General features: G+C 34.6%; 1 protein-coding gene across 2 annotated transcripts in view; it reads right to left on the reverse strand.

Moving 5' to 3' along the window:
• Nucleotides 1-27269, reverse strand: part of NBEA (neurobeachin) — a 451755-nt gene that overhangs the window by 170651 nt on the left and 253835 nt on the right. For both annotated transcript variants that reach the window (XM_041416040.1, XM_041416039.1), the window contains exon 39: nt 11875-11999. In XM_041416040.1, the coding sequence (XP_041271974.1) occupies nt 11875-11999 (125 nt within the window). The remainder of the gene's footprint in view (nt 1-11874; nt 12000-27269) is intronic.

Genomic DNA, 27269 nt, shown 5'->3' on the forward strand with positions numbered 1-27269 from the left:
AATTTTTCTCTAATTTTTATACCTAACATCTGATCAAATGATCTTCCTCACATAAGGCATTTGTAAATAAATACATAACTGCTTTATATGTTTTCCTTTTCATATTATCAGATGTTTTGTACTGTAAAACGAGACTGACATGGACTATGCCCATGAGGAGATTGAGAATACAGTCAAGGCCAAAACAAACATGTTTCTCAGATGAGGCTGAGGGCTTTTTAAAAAACAAATACTTGTAGTCAAAGTGTTTTATATTAGTAAAAATGGTCCTTCATAAAAAGAAAGGTTAACGTACCATGGGCACTTTTTTTTTTTTTTTTTTTTTTTTTTTTTTTTTTTTTTTTGTTTGGTTCCCAGACATGAAAATTGAGATTCATACTGGTCATGAAATTTATTTTAGCAGTTGCCAAGATTGTCATTGTATCTGAGACTTCAGGATTTCTGAGCGTGTGAGAGGGATCCTGCACTGATTGAGCACTGACTGTACACAGCCGGTGGGAGTCAGATATTCCCAGTCCAGCAAATGTTCCAATGCATTTCAGGCTCCTGAAAGGCAGTCCCCATTGTGACTGGAACCAGGGGGAGTCCCTCTAACGGGAACTAACAACAGTCAAATGTTTATATTTGGATTAAGATATAGTTTGCCACTGTAACTTGTACACAGAGGAATGGATTTATATTTCATGACTGACAACATTTACAAATCCCTGATAGTTTGAAGGGCAGCATTTTGGTGTATACTGTAGTTTGATAAATTGCAGAAAGAAACCAAATTCTTCTGTGGATAATTTCAACAAGCAAAGATGATACACAAGAAAAATAATTAAGAGCAATAAAATTTTGCTAGGTGTGTTTCTAGCCATTTAAAAAAAAGTACAGTAATAGCTGAGAGGAAAATATCTACACCACACCAACAGTTATTGCTCAGTGGAAAGGACATCAAGGACACTTGCAAGTAAGAGAATTGGATCAATATTAACGCGATTTTCATTTCATGCTTCCCCAACTCCAGTAAGCTGACAATATACTCTGATTATGTGAACTGCCTCTGAGTAACATAGAAAAGGTTATTAGAGCAAGAGGTGGAAATGGAATGCACTTTTTATATTGACAGGTCTGCTAATAGAGTGTACTGATTTTCAAAGCCGTGCAATGTGTTTTCACAATTTGGTTTTGACAGCAAAAAGGAATTTCATTTATTCTTGATTCAAGATATTCACATGTAAGCAAAGGATCCTTAAGACAGGCTACTGAAGAGGGAAACCAAACTATTAGAATAGGAAAATTTAATTAATAAGACAAAGAGAAAAGGTGATTGAATTTCAATATGTATGACATGATAATGAAACAATGAAATAAATTTGCTAAACAAGGCATTCTATGCTTTTGACATAGCATCTGATAAAACCTTTTTAAGATGACATAAAAGTGAAAAACATGTCTATGCCACATCTTAATGTTGAGGCCTGGATTACGTCTGGAAAGTTTTAGATTAGTTCCTAAGCAACATTCCCCAGGAAAAAACATGTTCTGACTATCTGCTTGCAGACCTTAAAGCCAGGATCAATGTGGTCAGACTTCTAAACAGCTACACTCCATGCTGAGGAACTGTACCCACATATGCTGGCCTTAATTTCTCTTCCTGTTCACAAAACCAAAAAAAATTCTAATTGAAAAGGCTAACAATGATAAAGCCTTGGAAAGAAATGAAATGGTCTTTGAAAATACAAACACTTGATAATGCAGTGACATGGAAGAAATGGCATGGCATTTCATGAAATTTCAGGAATAGAAAGTGGAAACCCTCTCTATGACAGGGGTTTCGAACTACATTATCTTTAAGATCCCTTTATACTCAAGCCACTCTATTATTTTATGAAACGTGATCTTACCTCCCAAACCAGTGTATTCTACCCCAATATTTCTAACCCTTACTTAATATTTAAAAATTAGAGTCTCCAAACCATGTGAATGGTCCAAACCTGAATATTTTTAAAAGAAAATGCATACTACACATCTGCAAGTTTTTAGTTCTCCCTTTCTATGGCCATGAGTGATTATGTCTTTGCTAGAAGGCAATTTTGCTCCTCATCACTTCAGCTTTTGCTCTCAGATCCAAAAAATATTTGCTCTTTGTAAACAGCCACTGTACAGAGAGGTAACAGGACAGCAAAAAAAAAAAAAAATTCTCTAGTGTAGGCAATGAATGTGGAGGAAGTAAGTTTAAAATTTTTTATAGTAGCTATCGTAATTCCAGCAGTTATACAACCATTTCAATTTCTATCAAAACTATTTATTTACAGAAGAAAACTTCATCAGCTCCTGATCAGTGCTTTGAGAGACCCATCTGCCAACATAACTGAAATTACTTTATCTTTCTGGAATGGTAACGTTTTCAAGTGAAACTCTTCTGAGGCATACAGAAAAACCATCTTATGCAGTCTTTACACAGACAAAATCTCCTGAATACGACATAATTTCACATAACATAATGTTTCTTTAAGGATTGTCAATATTTTAGATAAATAATAAATTTGTCAATATAAAAATGTCATTAGAACATCTAGATTTACTTTCTAGATTCCCACTGGTTCAGTGTGCTGCACTGTGGCTATTATGTATTCAAATGCCATTTTTTCCTCATGTAGACCACCACATCTTCAGAACTGGTTTACATATTTTCACTCAGCAGCTAAAGTAACTAGTGGGAAGAATTGCTTCTATTTTAGCATAGATCAATGCCTATAGCAACACCAGACAAAGGGCAGCACCCAAAGGATATGCACATTTGTGAGGCTTCATTGTGGCTCTAACACTGGGATATTTGTGTTTAAATCTTAGAGCTGCTAAGGGACTACATTCTAGTAGCAGCAGACAGCCCTTCTGTTTGGACCAGGCTGCTGTAAATACATAAGCTCCTCCAAGCTGGAAATAATCTAGCAATAGCAGTAATATATCAAAGTTATCTATCCAGATAGCAATTACTTATCAAATTAAAATCAAAGCTTTGCAATTTTCTTGATTTGGAACAGAATTTTACACTATACTTTTAAAAAAATTATTACTTTTTAATTATTTTTTTAAAGCAAAAATAGCTGCAGTTATAGAACATTGTTTCATGTAGACCAGCAGAAGAAGAATGAAAGAGTAGTGGCACACAAGATGAGATTCTGAGGGTCTATCATTAAAACAGCTCAATGAGATAATTGAAATGGTTGAATGATAATCAGTGTCCCAGGTAGAAGGCCTGAGTGTGTATTAAGGAGAGCTAACCTACAAAGATCTAAGCAGCAGTCAGCAATAAAGAAAAAAGGAGAGCAGTATTTTATTTTACTTTCCATTAAGCTGCCATGTGCGGTCTGTGACGTCTTTCATTCTGCTTCACAAATATTACAAGAGAGCACAAATCTCTCATGCAGCTGCAGGGATACTTACAAAATTTCTATGCTTATGCTAAATTTGCAAGCACTAGCAACATTATCTTCCATTTAAATGAGAGCTGATATGATATTTAGACGTGATCAGCCTTTTAAGGGCATAGGATTGAATTATTTGTGTTATTCGGCAAAAGGGACACCAATAAAAGACTATTTGAGTATTATGCCTAGTTCTTTCAGCTGTGAAAGCGTATCTATTGTAGATGATCAGGGTGTTATGCAAACACACCAGGAGATGTACTCTTTAGGCACACTGTAAGGATATGAAAAACGTTGTGTCATTATGTAATGCACACGATATGAAAAAGAAATTTAAACAACTGGAAACATGCATAATATGCTGGCTTATAGAATTCTTAATGAGGGGTTTTCCTTATCATGCTGGTTAGTACTGTGTTTGAGAAGTTTTCCATAAAATGTATTTGGTTTTCTTTCACAAGGTGCATCCTCATCCCTGCCTGTAACTTGCACCACACTGAAACTCACAAGAAAATCTACTTTATCTCATTCCACTGGTACTTTTTGTGTATTTCTAAATTAAATCTATAAAATAATGAAACACACAAAATAAGTGGCATTGAAGAATTCACTTTACTTTTAAGGATATGGAATAGCCATTGCATATATACCTAAGTCTTCATTTCTTGTGTACAAATCTCACTCTATACATAAAATGTCTACAAGAATTTTTGCGTGATATAATAGAAATAGATTTTATGTGATAAATGTTAAGTAGTGCAACGTAAAAAGATGAGTAAAAATACTTGGGCATCTTAAAATATACACTGTCTCTGAAAGTTAATTCCCTTATTGTCAAAATCTATACATACCAGTTTCCTTTTCTTTGGAAAAGACAAGGAATCACCTATACTGAAGAGATTCCTACACTTCTGTTGATTTAACCCTTGCAAGTAGCCCAGAGGCTCACAAAAACCTGAGCTCAGTGCTTAAAACCTCTGACGTCTCTCACTGGCTATCAGAAAGAGTGGGACAGAAAAGTCTTTTTAGATCTATAGTGTCATCTCCTAATCATCCTTATGCAAAGGTTTCAGCACTGCTGCAATAATGCCCCTCCATTCCAGCCATGTGCTTGACATGCTGTCCTTGCCATGTCTTCAGAAAACACTAATGGTACATATTTCCACTTACATACAGAGTGGAGAATGGGATCCTTCAGTGAAGACACTGAGAATAAGAAGAGTGGAGAAAACTTAGGAAAGGAGTATTTTGTGTTTTTAACTATTGCCAAAGGAGATTTTTAAACTGCTGTTGAGTGGTGTGGGAAATGTTATAAAGAAGACCAAGTTAAATCTAGTATTTTATATTCAATTAATCTCACTACTAAGATTTTGTTTTGCAGATCCTTCAATTAGTTCCCAATGTAAGCTTTTTCCTAGAATTTCTTTAGACAAAACTGTATCTTGCAATTACCATACAAAATATTAAGAGAACAAATTATCATGTAATATTTTCCCTAAAATCCTGTGAGGATTAAATATTTGGGAGTTTATTTGGTGAAGCAGTGGATGGCACTGTTGGGCTACAATTATAAGGCTAGAGATGAAAATCAAAAATTGCTGTGCTTAAAAAAAAGATTTTTGTGACTCGTTTAGCCACACAATTCAGATATAAAGTCATTCAGAGTACACTGGAGATTTCACAATCTATGTGGAAGTTAGTTCACGTACTGAAAGGAAGATTTGTAACAGGAGAAGTATTATTTTAGGTGCTTCAACTGAAGCAGAAATGTTTACATGCTTTTTTCACATGGCAGCACGATCCCATTTAAGACTTACTTGGCACATGGAAGAATTGTTATGGGTTAATTAAATAACTGTATACTTATTCTTAAAATGCTCACCACTGAACATCAAGTATGTTTATTTTACTGCCCACAAAGTCGATTCTATTTCTTAAAAGTGCTAACAATTAATGGTCGTCTTGTCTTTACTTAAGACGAAAATTGTGTGAATGAATGGGGTGAGGGAACAAGGTTTCTTTTTAGAAAAGGGCTTTCATTCTTCGGTTGCTCTAATGTATTCTTACTTAAGGCATTACTTAAATAAATATCAGTTTGGATAATTATCTTAGATAAGGGTCACCCTGTATTTCTCCAGAACTACATATTTTATGAAATGGAAGGAGTGTATGTGACTAATTTTTAGGATAGTGCATTAACTAGGGGGGGGGTGGGGGATAAAAAATATTTTCTTGGCTAATGCAGTTACAACAAACTCAATTTCAGCAATAATAACTATCATACTGAACATGAGCAAATTGATATTAGAAGCATTTTATACCTGTTCACATCTTCATTATAGATGAGGCAGAGAGTTCCCTCAGCAAGTTTGCACATGACAAGAAACTGGGAGGAGTGACTGGTATGCCAGGGGGCCTCAGCAGGCTGGTGAAGAGAGGTGACAGGAACTTCATGAAGTTCAACAAGAAGTGCTAAGTCCTGCATCAGGGGAGGAATGAGCTCTGGCTCCAGTACCTGCCAGGAGCCACACAGCTGGAAAGAAGCTCTGAAAAATGGAGCTGGGGGGGGGGGGGGGGGGGGGGCGCTGAGAGACACCAGCTTGAACATGAGCTGTGTCCTTGCAGCAATGGGAAAAATTATCCTGGGCTGCAATAGGCAAAATATTGCCAGTAGGTTGGGGAAGCCTTCTCCTCTGCTTAGCCTTGGTGAGATCACACCTGGATTTCTTCATCCAGTTCTGGTCTCCGCAGTACAACAGAGAATAGATCTTATTTTATATTTACTTTTGCTATTAAATTCTGATATTCTGTAGATATTCTTTGTTTCTCTTGAGGAGGGAAGACTCAAAGGGGCCACATACTTGTGTATAAATACTTCTTGGTTTTCAGTATTTCCAAGGATAGAAACCACACAGCTTCTCTGGACAAGCTGTCCATTGTTTGACCACCACAACAATAAAAAATAGTTTGTTCCTGTTGCCTTTTATCTTGTTACAGGCAACAAAAAGATGTCTAGATCAGTTTAGAAGTAAAAGAATATGTGAAAAAACCCAACAAAAGGATCTATAAAACCCAACAGAGCTAACAAAAAAGCTGTTCATACAGATATAGTATAAGAAAGCAATATTTCATATACAAAACTAAAAGCATAATTTGATCTTTAATCTCTTACATGGTACATATGTAAAGCTTTCACTGCTGATACACCTAGGAAAATAACTGGGTTTTATGCATCTAGTTGGCCTGCTAGCAAAACTCTGATAAGTAATGATTCACTATCAGTCAACTTCAACATGCTTTCATTTTTGAACCAGTTACTGAAAAAAACACAGGTTTTCTTATGGCTGGTTCTGAAACCAGTGTTGTTGAAACTGTTTTGTAAATAGACTAGACATTTTCAATATGCACAGAAAAGTGATAAGGTAAAGAATAATGAAGTCTCAGAACCTTATGAAGTTGAGAAAAAGTAATATAACTTTTTATGATAAATATGATTTATGCAGTAACTTTGACAGAGAGTCTTGAATTTATTGCAAGAAATGGTAGTATTTTCACCAGCAAAAGACAGCTTTAAGTTTTTAGCAATGTCATTAATATCAACAATCTAATATATCAAAGTGTAGAACCTGAAATGCAGAATGGAAAAGAAGACTAGCATTTAGGTGAACATTCAGACTTCCTAGAATAGGGCGCTTGATTTTACAGCAAAGCTTCTGAACTGAGATGATGAAATTGAGCATTTCCAGTTCATGAGACATGCTGATTTCTTCATATGTCTTGTTACTTGAAAATGTCAGGTAAGTTTCTAAGACACTAGCCTAGCTTTCTAGAACAGAATTTTGTGCATAGCTCCTTGCCAGTTTCTCTGGACACTCTTCCCTCAACCTTGCTCTAACACTGCCTGCAGAAGGCAGGGAGCCCAGCAGCTCATGAGATGGAGCTCAGGAGCTGTGGAAATCAACTGCTTTGGACTTTTCAGCACCGTGGAGTTGCTCTAGACCTAGCGTTTCTGAAATTTCATCTTGGGGTATTTCTCTAACATTGAGGACCCTGAAAAAACTGAACCTTCCTTTAGGGTCTCTGGGACAGCCAGGTGTCCCATTCAGAAGACAGTCCCTTGTCTGAGTTCCTGTGGACTTCAGACCCTCAGTTTCATAGCACGAACACACACAGCCTTGCTTCTAAGGTAGCTCTGGCTTGCTAAATAATCTGGTCCTTCACCAGCCTGAGGGAATCCTTCTTGCCATTCTTTGAAGGTCCATAAAAATTCATCTGCTGTCACGAAAACAGGTTTCAGATTTCAACATTCCAGATTGCCAAATCTGATGCTTTCTAATTGTGTTTGTGTAATAAAAATTTATTTCTAGAGATGAGTAAACATAGTATTTGGTGAAACTTAGAGCACTAATGACAAGTCCCAGGAGGAGCCAGAGTCTGCTTTGGCTAGAACTGCCCTTGAAATAAGGTTGCTAACTAGATATCCAAACACAGATGCAAGTTCAAAAGCCATATGTGGCTATATTGCACATATCTCTGTGGTTTTATTTCAGAACCTGAATCTATTACATTTATGAAGGCACTTTTATTTTTTTATTTTCTTTTTCATTCTAATAATTTAGGATCTGTCATGCTAATCAGCTTAACAGGCTAATTATTCTTGAGCACATACCCTCGATATATTTGACCAGCTTACACATGTATGTTTAGAATGTCAGCACTGAGTTCATTCTCATTTAATTCAGTGTAAATAAAAAAATGTAGCCTTTCTTGTACTTCCTCTGTGTATAAATTTTTTGTGGACCTTTAAAGGCTGATGGACCAAATCTTAATAAAGGAACTGTTTTAGGATAACCTCTGTGGACCAGTATTCTGTCTCACTGGTAGGGTGGTACAGTAGTGTCTCCTCTATGCTAATCTCCAATGACTGTAAACTGTTAAGTTGATCAACTAGAAGAGACAGTTCTTTCACCACATGTGCAGAGTCTCTGTGAATTGGGTCATATCTGCATATTTCACATATCCATCATAATAAAATTTGGGGAAGAACAGTAGGGTGTATAATCATTTATATAATATTTTCTTTTTTCTTTCTTTATTTTCAGTTAAAATTTACTTATTTACATTGACATTCCATCTAAACTTAGAATAAGAATTGTTTAAATTATTGACTTTATAAAATTAAAACTCTACTAAAAGTTCCAGGTAATTCAAATTCCATTTTAGCTTGCACTCTTATACTGCAGTAGCTTCTCTTCAGCTACACAAAAGAGAGAAATTAATCTATATTTTGATTCAAGTAAGAATTTAACTAAAACAAAAGGGCACTGCAGATACAATGTTGAACTAATTATGTTTGCATTTTACATCTGGGTATGAAAGTAACTTTAACAGATTATGAACAAAACTAATGCCTAATATTAAAATCTTAGAAATGGTGGAGACTAATCTAAAAGGAAAAACTCCCTAGTCAATCTCCGGTAAATGCTGCTATGACTGAGATGTAAACAGTCTCCAGGGACAGCTAAGTATATAAATATAGGAATCTGCTGTAATTTTTCACACAGTTTTATACAGGCATAGAAATATAATTTCTCATTGGAATGTTTTTTACTTGTCAGGTACTTTGAACATATATTCATATGTAGACATATGCACACACACATACATACATAATATATTTTATGAAAAATGGAAATCCAAACATGCATATAGGAGCTGACTAACATACTGTAGTTAAGCAGAAACTTCATTGTGACAGAGATTTTTTGAGAAAATATTGTTTCCCAATAGTACAACATTGAATGTTTCCTACAGGAAGAAGTCGCTATCATCTAAAATTAAAAGTTTTCTTTTTAGGCCTTCTAGGTAGAATTTAACATTTGTTTTACTTCTCTAAAACAAACATGTAGATCACAGACATAGTTTTCATTTCCAAGACTCCTTTCTTAATGACTGCAAATATAATATAATTACAGTATCCATACATTTAACATCAAATATGATTTAATACTAGGGTAGCTGTAAAGCACGTTTTTACCTATCAAGGTCATATCTCGATGGCTGCACAAGCTCAGATAAATCAGGTGTTAAGCAGGCACATCTCCAAGGAATCTGATAATTCTCTCATCTGCAATCCTCAGCATATCTTATTATTTACTGCCAAAGAAATGACTGATTAATTTTGTCATCTTTGCTCTGTGATTTTTGCTCAGCTGAAGCTGGCTGCCCTCTTCTGCAATGCCTGATCAGACCTATTTAAGTTGATGCCTTTGATCGCAGACACTGAGGAGCTTGCTGACTTAGGCTTTGACTAAACATTCCTCCCCTGCAATATTTATGCACAGAGTCCTAAATGATAACGGACAGTCAATGTAGATAACAAAAACTTGCGAGATGTTTCCACTATTTACTGACGCTCAAGACAGCTTTACTTGTACTAGAGGTATCAGTCAAGATGAAAAATGGGAACAAAAGCCCAACAAATTTTCCTTTGATGAATACTTTATTTCTCACAAGCGAAGTATCTGAGGTCAGGAAATAAAATCTGTTATCGGAAAACTATGCAGTCTGATTTTTTTTTAATGCTTTAAATTCTTTCTGTAGTGTGATGTCATACTTAGTTTTTGAAGCTAGGGGCATTTTACTATCAAACTGTTCCTAACAAAATTACCAAAACAAAACCAATAAAAAAAACCAACTGTGATGAAAGTTAAGCCCTATGGAAAAAGAAAAATCTGCCTCTAGCTCTTTATTAATCACATTCCAACACCAGCGGCTAGAAGTACATCAAACTGTACCAAATCCTTTTCACATGACAACCTCATAAATTATTCAACTCATTAGTAACACCAAGAGGCATAAAAATAACATCAGTGTTAAGGATGTTTTCTTACAGAGAAAGGTCAGCTAAAAGTTTCAGTATTAAAATCCAAAGGCTTAAGCCTCTGAAAAGTAAAGGCATCTAGACAGAATCCATGAATACTTTAATGCATGCTGGTTTAAAATTCCATGTTAATTTTAACACATATATTAAAAGTTATAATTATTTTTTAAATTCTGAAAACTTCAGTCTATTGTTAATTTTTATGTAATCACTAAGTTTGATGTGCACCAACTGTGTATAAACCTGAGTTTTAATTCTCCTGTATGGTGAATGCACTAACAGGTGTTATAGAAATATAAAGACTGTGGTTTTAGTGATTACTTGCCTTTCAAAAGCAACACAGCAATTAGCACAGTTTTGTACCCGACTCTCATAAAATCCCTATCCTGATGTTTTGGAAGAACATGGAGAAAATAACCCTTTGTCAAATATGAAATACTATAAACATATGGGGGAAATATCTTCTTAATCCACCTTAAGGAAAGTTTATGACTTGAAGTCCTGGACATGATAGTCTTCACCTTTAAGAAAGGATTAAGTTTCACCTCCTAGCATAACTGCACACACAGATATTAATTCATATGTCTAACCTTGTTTGGATCCCAGCTTTTTGCCTCATGCAACAGCAAAGTTAGTGAAAAGTGTAGGTCATAAACAGAGTTAGCTTCATATCTATCATATTCATAACTTTTGGCAACCTTAGCCTTTGGCTAAACATCGGATGGAAAGTTCAACTAGCTTTATGAATGATTACTTCAATATTTGACTGCTAAATGCTAAAGAATTCATAGAAATCTTATTTTCTTTTCATCACTAAACCAAAATACAGAAAAACATCACAACATTCTTTTAAAAAACTTCTGTCTTTGATATGCCAGAGAGGTACCCCAGCTTAAACCCAAGAAATAAGTTTGCTTTAGATTTTTGGAGTATTCAGGTCAGTCTGCTGTACAGAAGTCACAAACATATGAAATTTTTACATGTTATAGAGGAATTTGTAAGTGTGTCTTCCAGCTACATCTACATGAAAATCAAACATTATCTAATTCTTCAGTTTCTAAAACTGAAGCTTCTATGTGTTCAGTTCACTATTGGATGACCAGTTATCCTTAAAAATTATTATTGTTAACAAGTTCTAATGCATTTCATGATTTGCAGAAAAAATAGTTTTGGCTAAAATTTTCATGCCAGAATAAAATTTCTGATATTTTAAAATTCATCATCCACAAAATGACTCCAATGGAACTATTATGACACATTAGTTTGATGACCTATTTCATTCAGTCACTCCAGAGAGACAAGTTCAGTTGCTTTTACCAGTGTCTCAAAATTAGTGTCTGGGAATGCTAGAGAAGTATAATGTGAATCCCTTGGGGATCAGGGAATTTAACAGCTCACAAGCTCAAGTCTTCTGGTTCACTAAAGTGTAAGAATTGAAAGAATTCCTTTTCTAAGTACATGCTGTCCTAGGAATTCTCAGCACTGTCCTTGAGAAAGAAGGGACATGATTCTGAGGCATTCATGGACATCAAGAAATCATCATGAGCTATATTTTTAAGCTGAGTTAATACTGACCATATTCCACAGCGGCTTTTAGGAGAGCATCAGCATGAGTAGACCCAAAAGCATTGCGAACAAATCTCCTCCGTCGGCGCAAATCATCTTCCCAGTAATCCAAGCGCCAGAAGTCATGCAGTTGGCTGGAAAATAAAGAACACGCACATCAGCACCTACCACAGCTTGAACTGTATTTACATACATTATAGTATAATTTCACTGCTGCTTTCCCATTTCTGGAATATAATCTTGTAAAAACATGTATTACTAAAACTTATAATATTCTAGCATTTCTTTACATGCATTTATGTATTATAAACCCCAGCACTGCCTGTCTCAAAGTGTTCTGCCTGCTGCTAAAAGCATTAATCACACTGAACCCATTAACAAATGCAGCATCAAATTACAAGTATTAATGGCACAGCTTGCTTTCTTTTACAGTGTTTTTAACAAGGCTTGTAAATCATAGAATGGACCTCAGTGCAAATAGTTTGCAATTTAATGACTATGGTCCCTTAGCAGACCAAACTTAAAAGTATAAAATATTGCCCACTTGAATTTTGTGGAACTATGATTAAACTAATGTGCTGAAATATTCATTGAAATAATTCCCCACTGCCCCTAGCAACCTGAGAAAATTGCAATTTTATTCATTATTAATAACACTGAATTAGAGCAGCAAAAAAGTTCCACCATGTGGTAATTGTCTTGGTAAATTATTATTCCAGCACTAACAGAGTACTAGGACAATTTTATAGCTCCCAGCTAATACAAGCCATTAACAACCATGGCCATCTTAGTGTAACATTGCCTTTTTACATTCAAAAGAATATTAAACTTCTGTGGAATTATATAAGCCATTGTTAATCCATATTAAAGCCAAAAAAGTACACATATATAATCATCTGGTATTCAGCTTTGGTTCTAAAGAGCTGACCAGCTCCACTTTCAGACAACTTCTTGACCTTATCAACACAAATCTCCCACATCTTTTTTTATAAGCTATCTGGGCAAAGCTGCATTCTAAGCCAACATTTTAGTGGATCACTAGGAAGAATGCAAAATGTTTGTGGATGCATCCTTATTATCAAACCCCTAATTGAACACACTATACATTTAAAATTATTCTGCAGGCCATGACCTTGTGGACCCTAACTAAGGAACCACTGCTCTAAACAAGTCATTTTCAAACTCTCTGTAATGCCCTGGACATGTGTGCTCAAATGACAAAGAGAAAAAAGAAAAAAAAAAGAGAGAAAAAAGTTTAGAACTCATGAGTATGGTATACATCTTAGCTGGATTTTTCTAGTTCATTTCCAGATGAAAGTAGAAATATGCTAATGTAGGACAGACATTTTCATTCTTTACAGTCCACTTAAGCACTTTTTAAAATGCTTCCATTAGTTATTGTCCAACTTTACTAACTGCTGTCATGAAACCTGGATCAGTTCTGGAGGGCACCATGGAGAGTGGATCTAGCATCCTACCTTCTAGCCACTAAAAATCTTTCAGAAGCAGCACACTGTAATTTTTAGTCAATGCTGCTGTTTTTTGCATTCTGAATGGCATTTTCACAACATGCTTCTTGAGTCTGCATGAAGGTCCTATTTTTATAGCTGTCTTGCAGAACAGGAATTTTACTTATTTACATGCAGTGAGGAGGCAACTTCAGTGGTTTTTTGAAAGGCAAGAAACCTTCCTTTTATAATTCCATTTCAGAGTAAGTAATGAGAGGACAGAAGTAAAAATATTAATGAAACCCTTTTAAAATAAGGAGATCTCTGAAATTTTGTATATGGGCATCAGTAAGAAAACCACTAATATTGATAAGAATGATCTATGCAAGAATAAAATAATTTATGAAATTAAGAAATATCCAGACTAAAAAAGCTATGCTTTTATTTGTTCTGTGTTTAATCTGGTAATTCATTACTTTGATTAATTAGTCTGAGGATTACTGTATATTTTCAATTTAATGTAAACCAGATTTTACAGCCACTATTTTAATGAAGTGTTAAGTAAGAAAGTAATGAAATTTTCAGAGGATTAAGCCTACTTTGCAGATCCAAAAAACCATTATAGGTTCACCAGGGACTGAATCTTGAAATACATAATAATGGTGCAAAATTAAATTTTTTGAGAAAAAAGAGCAGAAACATCATTTCGAATCACAAACTATATGACTTTTAAAACAGAACTGAAGTTTCTTGCTACAGTTTTCTACAGAAGTCTATCCCACAATGTTACTACACACTTCCAGGTACTAGAAATTGGTATCTCAACCCTAAGAAAAGGTTTCTGAATCTTAACTAGTTGATTGAAGATTGATTTTTGACTCTGAGCAACATCATCAACAAAAAGACAAGATACTTTTCCTACCCTGTTGTTAGAAAGAAAGCAGACACTTCAAAAGATGATGGATCTGTATTTACAGAATGATTTTGAATGATTGAGTTTCATCACTTGAATAACAGGAAGAAAAAATTGTGTGATTTCCCTTAAATGTTTTATGATTACATGTCTAGGTTAGATCAAAAATACTACTAAGTAGAATACTGTGGCATCAGTTCCAGCCTAAAATTTAGAATTTAACCTGCTTTAAGTCAATCATTTTGGACTGAATCAGTGTTAAATTGCCTAGTCCACAGATTACAGTACTTTAGAAATACTTATATTTTAATCCTGTGGAGATCACTCAGGATTTAAGATTTTTGAGGAATTTAGGTACCTGTTAAGTAGTTCTAAATGATGGCTGTAAATTAAGTAGAACTATATTTTCTATTGATGTACTAGGCACAAGTCAGTCCTAGAAGAGAGCAGGTCTGCAAATCACCCATAACTCTTTTTGCTACAATGCATTTTTTAAAGTGACTTGACTAAATAAAGTAATTTTAGTAATTTATTTTTTGTGACAAGGATAATATTTCAATAGGCTTTACTTTTCCTTATAATGTATATTATTAATAATCCTTATTTCCACGGCCAACTAGATTACATGTAATTTCTCATTCCTCCATATCTTATACCAGTCAAGTGACATTTTGAATCAGGCTTGTTTGAATGAAGAAGTGAGTATTAAGCACAATGTAATGAATTTTTTTTAAGAACTAAAAGTTTATAGCATCATTTATGAGCTATTTCTAAAGAATTTTAGGAAAAGAGAAATATATATAGATATCTATATCCTTCTAACTGAACAGCTATTTTAAATGTATCCTAAAACACAGGACCCAAAGAACTCCACATGATGAATTTAACTGTCAGAGATAATTTCCTTACAAACTACAGTATAATCCAATATAATCCAACATAAACCTTTCTCATCATAATGAGAATGGGCATGAAACTAGTAATACTACAAGGCTACTAACAATGAAAAAAATTATTTGGAATGGTATGGTGTTGTAACTTAATCCCAGATTTCTGATGTGTAGCACTTCATATAGTTAATACAGACAAAGAAAATACATGTTTTAATGGAACAAGCCCTATTGTACTACATACTGAAGGATTACAAATTTTGTTTCCCTGCCACTGTCATCACTGGTACCCACTTGACAGCTTGATGTGTATGTTCTCCTACTTCAAATACACTTTTCTTGGCCAGCATGGGACGGACAGGCAAACTGGTGTTATGCTGCCCTGGGTAGCCAAGATGGACTTTGATAAATTGGAGCAAACAGCTCTCAAATGCAGCTTGCTCTAAAATTCAGATCTGCCCAGAATTCTTCATTATATTCTTTACTGTCATACCACACACATCTTCCATGTATATGGGAACAAAGATTATTGAGACAGACTAAAGTGTTTCAGATAGCTCAGTTGTCCTCTCAGATGAGAAACTGTGGCATGCTTTGCCAAAAAAAAACAATTAAGAGTAATGTCAAGTCAGCCTGCACAGCTGTGTCCTCCCTGCCTTTTTACACTTTCATAGCTTGAACATTTAAAAGACAACATTTGAAAAGATTTTCTGTTAAGTCCTATGGCCATAGCTGCAATGAAGAGCAGGGGAAGGGTTTTTCCTTGGACTTAGGAATACTAGCTGTCCTAAACTCTAAGTCTTTGTCTGTCCTGTGTGCATTCAGCATCTGTGACAACAGCTGCATGTCTGTGAAACCCAGTCCCTGTTTGGGAACAAAATGCAGTTTGCTACATGTCACCTACAGCAACTGGTGACAAAAATGAACAGTGGAGAGTAGCAGTACACATAAAAGATCCTCAGACTGCAGCCCAAAGGATGGGCTACCAGATGGAAGAGATTAACTTTGAATATATTAATGAAGAGGAACAAGCCTGCAGACATGGGGGAAGGGGGAAATGTTGTTTTGAAAGAGAGGTGGGTCACAGAATTGGAAGGATCTCAGAGAATCCTTAGTCTTTGTAATACTGGGAAAATACTAGAAAGGGCAAGGAATTGATGATCTATAATTTCAACAATTAGTCCTGGTTGCTTTTATGGGACATGTTTTGAAAAAGAAAAATTATTCTTTTCACAGTGTGGAATTATGACTGTATTTTGAGAAATAAGGAAAAAAAGTATATTTGGAAATCATAAAGGATTCCCATAATGTAATATGAAGAACAGAAAGTTAATTACATTAAAAAAAAAGTAAGTAAAAGAAAGCTTGAAATACAAAAACAGTTATGCAATACTTTTAATGGTGAAAGCCAATATATAAATCTATTTGCCAGAAGATCCAAGTAGCAGAATTCTTCTGTAACAACAAAGGAGCAAATAAGGTTCAGAAGTGGTGTTGCAATAGATACAGTAAAGTAATTGTAAATAATATTAAACCCTGGAAATATTAACATAGGGAATAAAGATGTAATGAATCTGAGCAACACCTAATGTCATGAAAATTGGAAAAGATGGTAAAAAAGGGGAAGGGTTTCTACTTGGACTTTGAAATAAGGATGAAATAAAGCATAGAGAAACTCAAACTAACAGCAAACACTACTACTGATCATCAGAATAGGAGCAGAGGAGTCACCTCTGAAAAGCAAAAAGAGAACTGCTAACAGCTTCTCTCCTATGATCATGTTACTAATGGTCTTGCATTAATAATGAAGGACAAAGCTGAGACAACAGAGAATGAAAGGAAAGAGAGAAAAAACTATCAGAAGATGACTAATCATTAAAGATCCTCCAAATTTATGGAGAAGAATTTCTAAGAACTGTTTTAAAGGGTAACACCCTTTTCAGAAAGGAGGAAGTGATTTATGGGGTTTTTATTTTCTTCTTAAGGCACTGGAAAAAGGAGTGCTTAATACACATTTTTAATTAAGATCTCCAACTCCTGAAACTTCTGTGTCTTAATTTCAGTGAGAAAACTGAGGACACATCAAAAGCTGAAATCTCTCAATCTGAATTACTCTTCAGATAGATGAGATGTTAGAAAGGAGAGTAATGTCACTAGATGTGAAAGGGAGGCTGTGACAATAGAGATGTTAATTTTAGCTATGCTACTACTTAAACCATAAACTTCTAAGTCAGTAAAATCCCAGTATTATGGATTTTAGAGTATTGCATAGAGTCTGAAGGAAAAAACTAATAATGAATACACAAACAAATGAGGATTAACAGTTTACTGATTGTCTAGATTTTTCATAAAGCTTAGTTCTTCAGAATGAGTTGTTCACTTAGGAGTGGCTACAATATTATTAAATAGTAGTAAACTTCTACCAAGCAGCAGCAGTTGTAGGGAAATAAGACTAACCATGTACAAAGTTATAAATAGGGAAAAAATAGAGAGAAAAAAGCCACATATATCTTAAAAAGAACAATGGAAATGGCAATAACACAAATCTCCACAAAGTAAAACTAAAGATAAGTAGAAGTTTTAAAATTATTGAATTGGTTTAATATAAAATATTAATTTAAAATAATAAGAGAGAAGTTTGGCAAATCTATCAAAGTACTAATGGGCAATAGTAGGACACTACATGTAATACAGCTAAATGAAACAATACAATTTCCTAAAGTTATATATTTGGTTTCTTTTAGTGATTCCAATGGCACTGAATGAAGAACTGAAGGAACTCACAAAGTGGATACATAAATTTTCAGTGTTTGACTCACCAGAATCACAAAGGGCTTTTGAGTAACAAAATATGAGCAACAATAATGCAATTGCACCAGATTCTAGAGATAATAAATTGTAAACTTAGAAACACTAAAATGAAATAAAATTCAGGTTTCGAATTAGGACATAAAAGATTATATTTGAAAAAATAAAAAAGAAAAGAAACTGGTTGAAACAATACTCTGGTTTAACTCAGATTTCTGGTTTGGACCCTTAATTCTGTTTCCAAATGTGGTTTGCTGCCACTCCAAACAAAGAGGAAACAAAATATCCAAAGCCCAAAAAAGCCATTTTATGGCTTTTTAGATAAAGGAAAATTTGTGTAAAATTCCCTTTTGGAAAATACTTTGAAAGAATGGTTTAGGACATTTTTATTTTTAATGCATATTTTGTTATGTCATGCTATCTCAGTACAATGGGCACTTAGTAAGATTTCACAAGTATTGCCATGATGCCACAGCATGACAAACTCCAAGATGGAATGAATTGGGAGTCATTTCTGTGTTTCTTAACTGGCTGCAAAAAAGAGACAGACAGTATGGCTTAGACTAGGAGTAATACTATAGGAGACTAAAGTAAAATGCATTCCATGATAAGTGTGCATGATAATTTTCTTATTAAAAATGTAGAAATATCTCAAAATTTAATTGACACAAAACTTGGTCTAGCAAATGATCATTGAATTTCAAGCAAAAAAAAATTTGTGTTATGTTTTGACTAGTATGTTATAACATCACATCTGAAACAGGCACTATGACATTAACATACACTCTTGCTTTTAAGAAATACAGTATGAAAATAAAAACAGTTGAAAACTTTTATTAATTTATAAAAATGAAAAAGAAAAAATCATGTATTTTCATAGGAATTTATGCCATTATAACTTTTTCCCAGGAGATTTATCAAAATAATGTTTTCTAATTTAAATGGTTTTAAAAATGAATTTTTCATTTAAGTCTTCTATATTTTTTACAAGCATATTACCTACTGTAAGCAAAATTATTTTTCTTCTTAAGCACGTCATCTGTCAAACTAAAAGAAAAATAAAAGTGGGTACCCCTCTGTCTACAAAAATGGGAGACCTCATGAAATAACACAGATTTTTGGCAAAATTGTCTGGAAAGTATTGTGTGATTTTACAGCTATAATCCATAAGAAATCAGATAAACATGTCAGAAAATAATTTATTTTTCTTAATTTAACAAAGTAAAATGCTGATTTAATAAATTAAATCAAAAGAAAAATTTTTAAGACAACTATTATTTTGCTATAAATATTCTGTTTTTCAAACAGTATTAACTTTAATAGATATCTCAGGATATTTAAGATATTTCTTATGATATCTAAGATATTTACAGAATTAAATTTGGGATTTTTTAAAATTGTAGTTTATCCTCTGAGCTTCAAACATTAAATATTCTTCCAGTAGCGATTCTGTAGAATGGATTCATCTGACAATGCAGTTACCCACTTCTGTTCAGCTTTTCAGCCAAGAACATCTAAGGGCCTTTGAGCAGGAAGCATGGTGACTCAATTCTGCCTAGGGAAGGTGAACAGTGATTTCACAAAAACCAGATAAACTGGTGTTATGATCCCTGGAAAGTAAGGGAACTCTTTCTTGTACTTATTTTTGCCTCTTACTGTCTGACTCCTTTTTTGCACAGAAATTAATTTAAAAAACCCCAAATCTCAACTCCCTCCCAAAACAACCCTTCCCTATCTGGGGTCTTTTAGTATTATTTGCTTGGTTCATCTGTAGCACTGAAATGGGAAGACTGAGAGAACAATTTATTCAAATCCCACAGAGACAACCTCCTCCTTTACCTTCTGCATGAGCACTAACTATGCTACTTATGTAGATGATAGGATATTTTGTTCTGAGTGCAATGGTTACAGCTCCAGTCTTTTGGTTGTTTTTTCTATCTTTTCTGGAGAGAAACTAAGAAAAACCCCTAAAACAAAATTATCTCTTTTCCTATTGAATTTGGAATGACAGTAACACCACTTCACTAAGAAACTCCAGTAAACAAAGCTGGAGGGTTTTTTTTAATGTCACTCCCACACAGCCTACATCAGCACAACACAGAAGTCCTGAGATTGCACGAATGTTCTAATGAAAATGAAATGTTCTAATGAAGCAGTGACTTTTTACAAGAAAAATAAGTTACTCTGTATTTCAATATTTTATGTATCATATTTAATACATATCTAAGGATGGTAGTGTCCTAGCTTATTAAAAAAATTCTGAGTCTTTATGACTTGTCTGCAACTTTAGAGGAGTTAAATACTACCTAAAATTTTGCACAATTAGGATTAATGTGCTCAGACAAATGAAAAACAGTCCCCAGATTTCCAAGTGAGCATCCCAAGCAAAAGAGCTTGCTGAAGCTCTGGAAAACTTTGGTGCCTCATTGGCTTACTGAAAGGTCAAACACTAAAGACTCAGACTTGTAAGTAGGGAAAACATATGTGATTGCTGATGAGGATGCTGTCCCAGCTGCCTGCGCCATTCCAGATGCACAGATTAAGGTGTCGGAATTTCTTGTGGAGGAGCTACTGAAGAACCTACTGAGCACACAAATTACAGCCCAGTTTCTAGACAAACCAGCAATGACTTGTCAAAAAATCTAGAGCTGCACTTTTAACAGAAACAGCGTGGTTGAGATAGACAGCTAGGACTTGTTATCTCATTAGTTACTCCGGTTTTTAAGTCATGGCACGGAATATGGAATGCAGGAATAGAAATTTAGTCTCTCAAAGTCTTTAATAAGAAAAAAGAGAAAACATTTTGTCTAAATGTTTTAAAAGCATTATTCTAAAACTTAGAGACACAACTTTATTTTTTATAAACACACTATTTCTTAAAAATCCATAATGAATTATTGTTTCAGACCTTTTTAAATTATTCAAGCTGCAACTGTTTAAAGCTAACTTATTAACCTGGCATTGAGATGAAATAACTAGCTTCCTTGAGGCCTAACAACAAACAGCAACAGTAATCAAAATCTGATAAATAAATAATAAAGTTTTACCTAGGCAATTGTTTTAATTTCCATCATGCAGACCTGTTTACAAAAATGCAAGTCTAATAATACACTGTTTTAAAAGAAAAAATATTTTTGCAAAATGCCAATTCAAGCTTGGTAATTGGAAGTACTTGAATTCAAAATTTATAGTGGTCTGAAGTTTTACATCTTCTGCAAGTTTTTTGGTACAGATTTATTTTTCCCCTATCATCCAGAAGTACAGCATAAATTAAGAAAAAGCACATATCTGTCTTTAACTTAATGTTGTTCTTAAGAACTGGAACAAAGACACGACAGTCCAATCAGTAGATATGCACTGTCTGGTGTATAAAGAATTATTCCTATCCCCAAATATAGCTTGTATTGAGGAAATAAACATTTGCCAAGGGGTCTGGCTATGAATGCTATAGAATTTTTAATAGAGACCATGTTTATAATACTATCAAATAAATACTGAAGTAATTTTAACTTTGATCTTTTTTGTTCCTGGGAAGTTTTGTGAGAGCTAAAAAGCCAGTTTGGCAAGTAAATCAAAACTTTTCTATTTATACTTTATTTTTGACAGTTCAAGACGTTCTTCAGAATTATAGAAACAGTCTTCTATAAAACATCCTAAAATACATCAGCATGACCTAATGATGTATTTTGGGTTCTGAAAATATTATACGAGAAGAAGCAGACGTGACATTGGGAAAAAAAAGAAAAAAAGGTGACACCAAGTTGCAACTTCTTTGTTGTCAGTCTTGAAATAAATTGCTATTTTGGAAGGTTCTGAAAAACAAGTAGGATATACTCTAAAGAATTTTTGCCTACAAAGTATTTGGTAACCTATTACTCTGGATACACTTTTTAATGTTTTCCTTCCTTTTCTCTATTTAATCACACAATTTTTGTGTGACAGTCATGAGATACAGATACTTTTTCCCTTGTCTGTAGCACAAATTTGTGACATGACCATGTGTATCTTCTGCATGTTTCATGCTAATTTACAGTTCAGCTGCTGTTGCATAATAAGTATGTCTCCCTATAAAGGATATGGTTTACAAATACATTACAGAATGCATATTTGGCTGTATTTGGGTGTATGTTTTTAAATGAATACTACAGTTAAAGAAAAATCATCAGGGACAGTTCAATAAATTTATACAACCCTCCTCCATTTTTCTGTGTAGAATGACCATGAGGAGTTACAATTCTCAACCTTGCAACTTAAGCAGATTTTATACTTTGCATGTTCATTGCAGGTTGTTGGTTTGGAGGGTTTTTTTGAGACTTCATTACCACTGTTTGTATGGAAGATGGAAAATGAGAAAGGAGTTCAAACCCATCTATTATTACAACAGAAAGGAAAGCTTACTGATTCAGTACTGAATTAGAAAATTGGGGGGTGGGGGTGTGGAATCATATGCCTGGGAACAGAAGGATGTTCTTCTATCCCTTCTATCCCTATCACTTTGGCGACCCTATCCCATGGGTAGCCAAATTTCCTGATCTAAGAAAGCAAAAACTGAAAACTTCACAGAATTGTGAAATGCAAACTATAAGTTGAGAAATGGCAAAATTCTAAGATTAGTTCAAAAGTGGGAGAAATGGGGACAAAATGGAGCTGGATGCAGTCTGTACCTGGGTTTGAATGCAATTGGTGATGGAATCTTTCGGTTTACTTTCTCTGAGCTGTAAATCTAGATAATAATGAATACTTTGTGCCAAAACTCAGGTGACACGTGTCCTTGGAAAGAGTGAGTGGATTTTGAAGAGCTGAAAAGTCACATATGGCTTAAGAACCATGGCACAGGTCACTCCACCCTCAGAGATTCGCCAAATTCTAATGACCACCTTGGGCAAAAATACAGCTTACTCTCTTTGTTCTTCAACACTTGAATTCTTTTTTAACCTCTTGATTCATTTAAATGCTCCAGATCTCCCCTGTGTAGCTCAATAGACATCATGTCTGAAGATGCTGAGAAGGTGACCATCACCTTATCTTTGAAAACTGCTTGTTCTACAGGGCAACCAAATTGCCTATGACCTCATAGAATTTGTTTTCTTTTCTTGCAATCTGGGAGACACAGTTCAATTACTGGGAAGTTAATGCTAGCAATTAACAGTTGTAATTTACTGGAAGATTAAGGTTGTCAAATTATGCCAAATGATAGTTGAGTTGAGTTTCTTTTATCTAACTTAAGTTGTCAACATTATTGACATTCAACTAATCAACTCAGGCCCATTCCTCAGGCAATGGAGAAACTAGTTTCACCTTGGGAAAAGTTGGGTGACAGCATGGGAATCCTAGTGTGCTTGTATCAAGTAACCAAGGTCTCAACACAACAGAAAGTAAAAAACTTTCTCAAGAAATATCTGCCAGCTGAGACTTGCGTGAATTGTCGAGGGAAAGATCATGTCAGAGAACTCACATGACTGTGAAATCCAAGAGGCAGGATTCAGAAAATGTAGAATTATAGGCTATATGGGTCCTGTTAAATGAGAGATATGGAGAATGTGGTCGACTGACTTGTCCCAGTCTTATATTAAGTCAAGTAAAAGCAACATGGAGGATTATTTTCATCATCTGATTAACCTGATAAAGGGAATCATGAGAGAAAAAATAGGCAAAAGCTACAGAAGTCATCTTATCTGCAAAAATTAATAAAAATTATTCAAAATTGTACTTTTGAAGAATGGGCTTATCATTTTATTGCTATAAAATGGAAATGGAGAATCAGAGGGTCAGCACTCAAAACCCCCAGATTCAGATTGCAAATGCCTTATTTAAATTGATACCAAATAATGAACATAAATAATAGAAACTCAGGAAATAAAAGTTATATAAATTCAAGCAATAAAAAAAGGATGACACTCTAAAATCAGACTATATTATTAAAACAATTGAGAAAGTCTGAAGTTAAACACTTAAAAACCAGAGTACTCTTTATAAGGTATAATTCAAAATAAAAAATCAATACTATTATTTTGGACTGACTGAATCTCTGGAGTAGTAAACAAATATTTTTATGGAAGAAATACAATTTTTTAGACTCAATTATAAAAATGAGTGTGTTAAGTATATATTTATACGAAATCCCATTAAGGTCAACAACATATTTAAAATTAGATATGTTTTGGGACCTATTCTAGGGGCTCAATTACACCAAAATCTGAAAAAATATTTTATGCTCATAGTAGAACATGAACTCACTTTTCTCTACCATAGATTGAAAAGTGATTGGCAAAGATATATAGAAGTTGCTGTTTATTACATTAAAATGGGAGTTTAGTTGAGGTTATTCTATTAACTTTTTTTCTTCTCTTTTGAAGAAGCAAACTACCAAACACAAAAGACAAACAGTGCAATCTTCCAAGATTCCTAGTAAGAAATTGATTGAATTGACACTAGTGTGAAGAGCTGCTAAATCACTGTGAAAGATTATTAATCTTTTTAACAGGAAATAAATGTAGAGTTTATTCACATGTCCTGAATTAAAGGACTTTTAATTAAATTCATAAGTCTTGTACAGTTCAAGAGTAGTTTTTGCTTAGTATATCAGACTTTATTTAAGAAACCAAAGCAACCTATGACCAGGTTGGTTAACACACATGACAGGCCTGTACTCTGTATTCCTCAACAGCTGTGCTATTTCCTTTCTACTGTATAAGTGAACTAGCAAAAGGCTCTTTGTCCTACCAGCAGAAGACAAAATAATTTAGTACTTTCCTCTATACTGTTCTGTTGATGGATACTTACAGAACATGACCTTCCATGAGTCTTTCTTTTTGCCAACTATCTAAATTAAGTTACTTTAGTCATACTCATATTATCATTGCCTTGAAGCATCCTTGTCTTTCTGTAGATATTCTGCAGTTAGTGATGTGGGTCCAAATTGCACACACAAACTAAGGTACAAAATATATCAGATGTACTATTTTTCTAACAGCAATATCCTCCCATGGAGCAACAAAGCTGAATTATGGACCAACACCTCTTTCTAGTTTAACATTTAATCTGTCCAAAGTGCCTTGTGTGGTTTTGGGGGGAAAAAAAAACCTACACAAAAAAACGTGTTGCTGTTCACAGCAAATAAGGAGTCTGCTTCAATGTATCTTATCCCAAGAAAAATATACATAATACTTCCTTTATTTAGCTTCAGGGACACCTTTGGAAAATGACATTGTGCCATGACATCTAAAATGCTACGAAAATACTCTAGCTTTACCCTCCACCACACTTATAACTGTGTTATGAATTAATTCCTGAGAGGAACCCAAACAAGCTATATAGCACAACTGATTAATAATGAAAAAAACACCATTAACAACAACTCCAGTGTGTCTCTGACTGTAGCAGTTTAGCAAGCAGCAAGAAGGCAGTATGATTCAGAATTTATACCCTATCAGTAATCATATCACTTGTCAAAAGTCATTGACTTGATAGAGTCTTGGTGTTTTCTGACTGGCCATTAACCAGCAGCAGGAGCCCTGGTCCTTGCACCACAAAACCCGCTTTGCTGATAACATAAAAATCTGCACAGGCCTCAACATGGTAGGAAAGAAGCACATTAAAAACCTCACATTCAAGGAAACAAAGTCCAGTACTGACTCTCAGTAATACACCCTTCTAATAGCTCTTTTTTAATAATCCTTAGTGATTTCACTACAAATGTTTATAAATGTTTATAAAAACTGTTTAGTGAACATCTCCGGCCTGCAACAGGCCTTTGAAATTAAGCAGGAAGAAAGCAAACATGTCAGATGATTGGTCTTTCACTTTCCTGGTGTGAGATCAAAAATTTTGAAAAATAATAAAATCTGTGTTCTACCTTTGCTCCACAAGAGACTACTGACAGCATACCAAAAAAAAAAAAAAAAAAAAAAAAAAAAAAAAAAGTAATACACTCTTAGTACTTCTAGAGCACCAGCAGGCATTAGGACTATATGGAAATTTTCAGAAAAACAAAGAGAAATCTCTCCTTGCTTTGAGAAGTCTTACTTGCTGGATTAATTTTTTTGCCCAAGAGTGCTCAAGGTGTATGCATGAGGGGAGAATCATGTCCACTATCCCTTATTTTCAAGTAATATTTGCAAGCAAATACTTTTTAATTTTCACACTGTGTATCAAAAACATAAAGGAACCACCATTCATTACTGTTAACTAAATGTACACCCTAAATGCCAACATCCAAAGGGATGAGAAAGCCATTCACTATATAACATTATGCCTGCAATGGTCTGGCAATACTCTCATAGACTGTGACAACAAATCAAAATGATTTTTTACAGGCTTTGCCAACAAAGTGTCTCTCTCTAAAACATACACACAAATAGTATTTGTGCCTAGACCTTAACAGCTGATTCTATTTGAGAGGAAACACAATCATACAAGAAAAGCTATGGTGGATAGAGCATGCTTCCCCCATGAATCACCAAAGTTTTGTGGAATGGATCACTGTCAGTCTTTTCTGACAATGCTTACTCATTCTTAACTAGTAAAACATTAATTGGGGAATGGGGAATGAAAGGGCTATGTAATTCCAGAGAATTACAATCTGGCTCAGACACAGGCTCATCTCTTACAACATTGTTCCAATTCTTTATGTTTTTTCCCTTTTGAAAATATTGAATCAGCGAGGAAGGTTTAGTCATTCCCGGCTGGCTTCCTTTTGGCAATAAAGCCACAACCTGGCTGGCACATTACAGTTGCAGGAAGGAGGGTGGGTGGGAACGAGACAGAAACAAGTTCATATGTGTATCATTTTCTTCTCTCTGACTATTACACGAAGTAAAATAGCTCCAGCTGGAAGGATTAACCGATACCTGCTCCAGAATAAGTTACAGCCTGCTAGGGGGGCCTCCAGGAAGGAGAAAAAGGCCATTTTGGAGCCTTGCAGCTACAGACCAGAGACCTAACTGAGAAAGATATGTTAGCTCAATATTATAAATGACACCAAGATGATGAGTTGACAACAAGGACTCACTATTTCTCATAAGACGACACCTAGAGAGAACATAGAGTTATCAAGCAACAAGTTCAAAACAAATGATGGTGCACTTTGTGTGAATTTCTCACACGACGTACCCAATGGTATGGGGTACAGGACACTCAGTGCTATGTGATATTGTGGTCAGCCGAAGTTTAAATGAGTTCTTAAAAGGATAAGACAGTTCCTTTCACAGATGGGAAAAAAACCACCAGAAGTTATTAAATTCAAGGATATCAACTCTGGCTCAGGAAGTCCCTGAGTTACAATTTGCTGAAAGCTGGCAGGATATGCCAGGGGAGTACCATGGTAAAGTCACCTGGGGAAATACT

Source organism: Onychostruthus taczanowskii, unplaced genomic scaffold, assembly GCF_017590055.1.
Source record: "Onychostruthus taczanowskii isolate IOZ18803 unplaced genomic scaffold, ASM1759005v1 scaffold50, whole genome shotgun sequence".
In the NCBI taxonomy this organism is placed as follows: Eukaryota; Metazoa; Chordata; class Aves; order Passeriformes; family Passeridae; genus Onychostruthus; species Onychostruthus taczanowskii.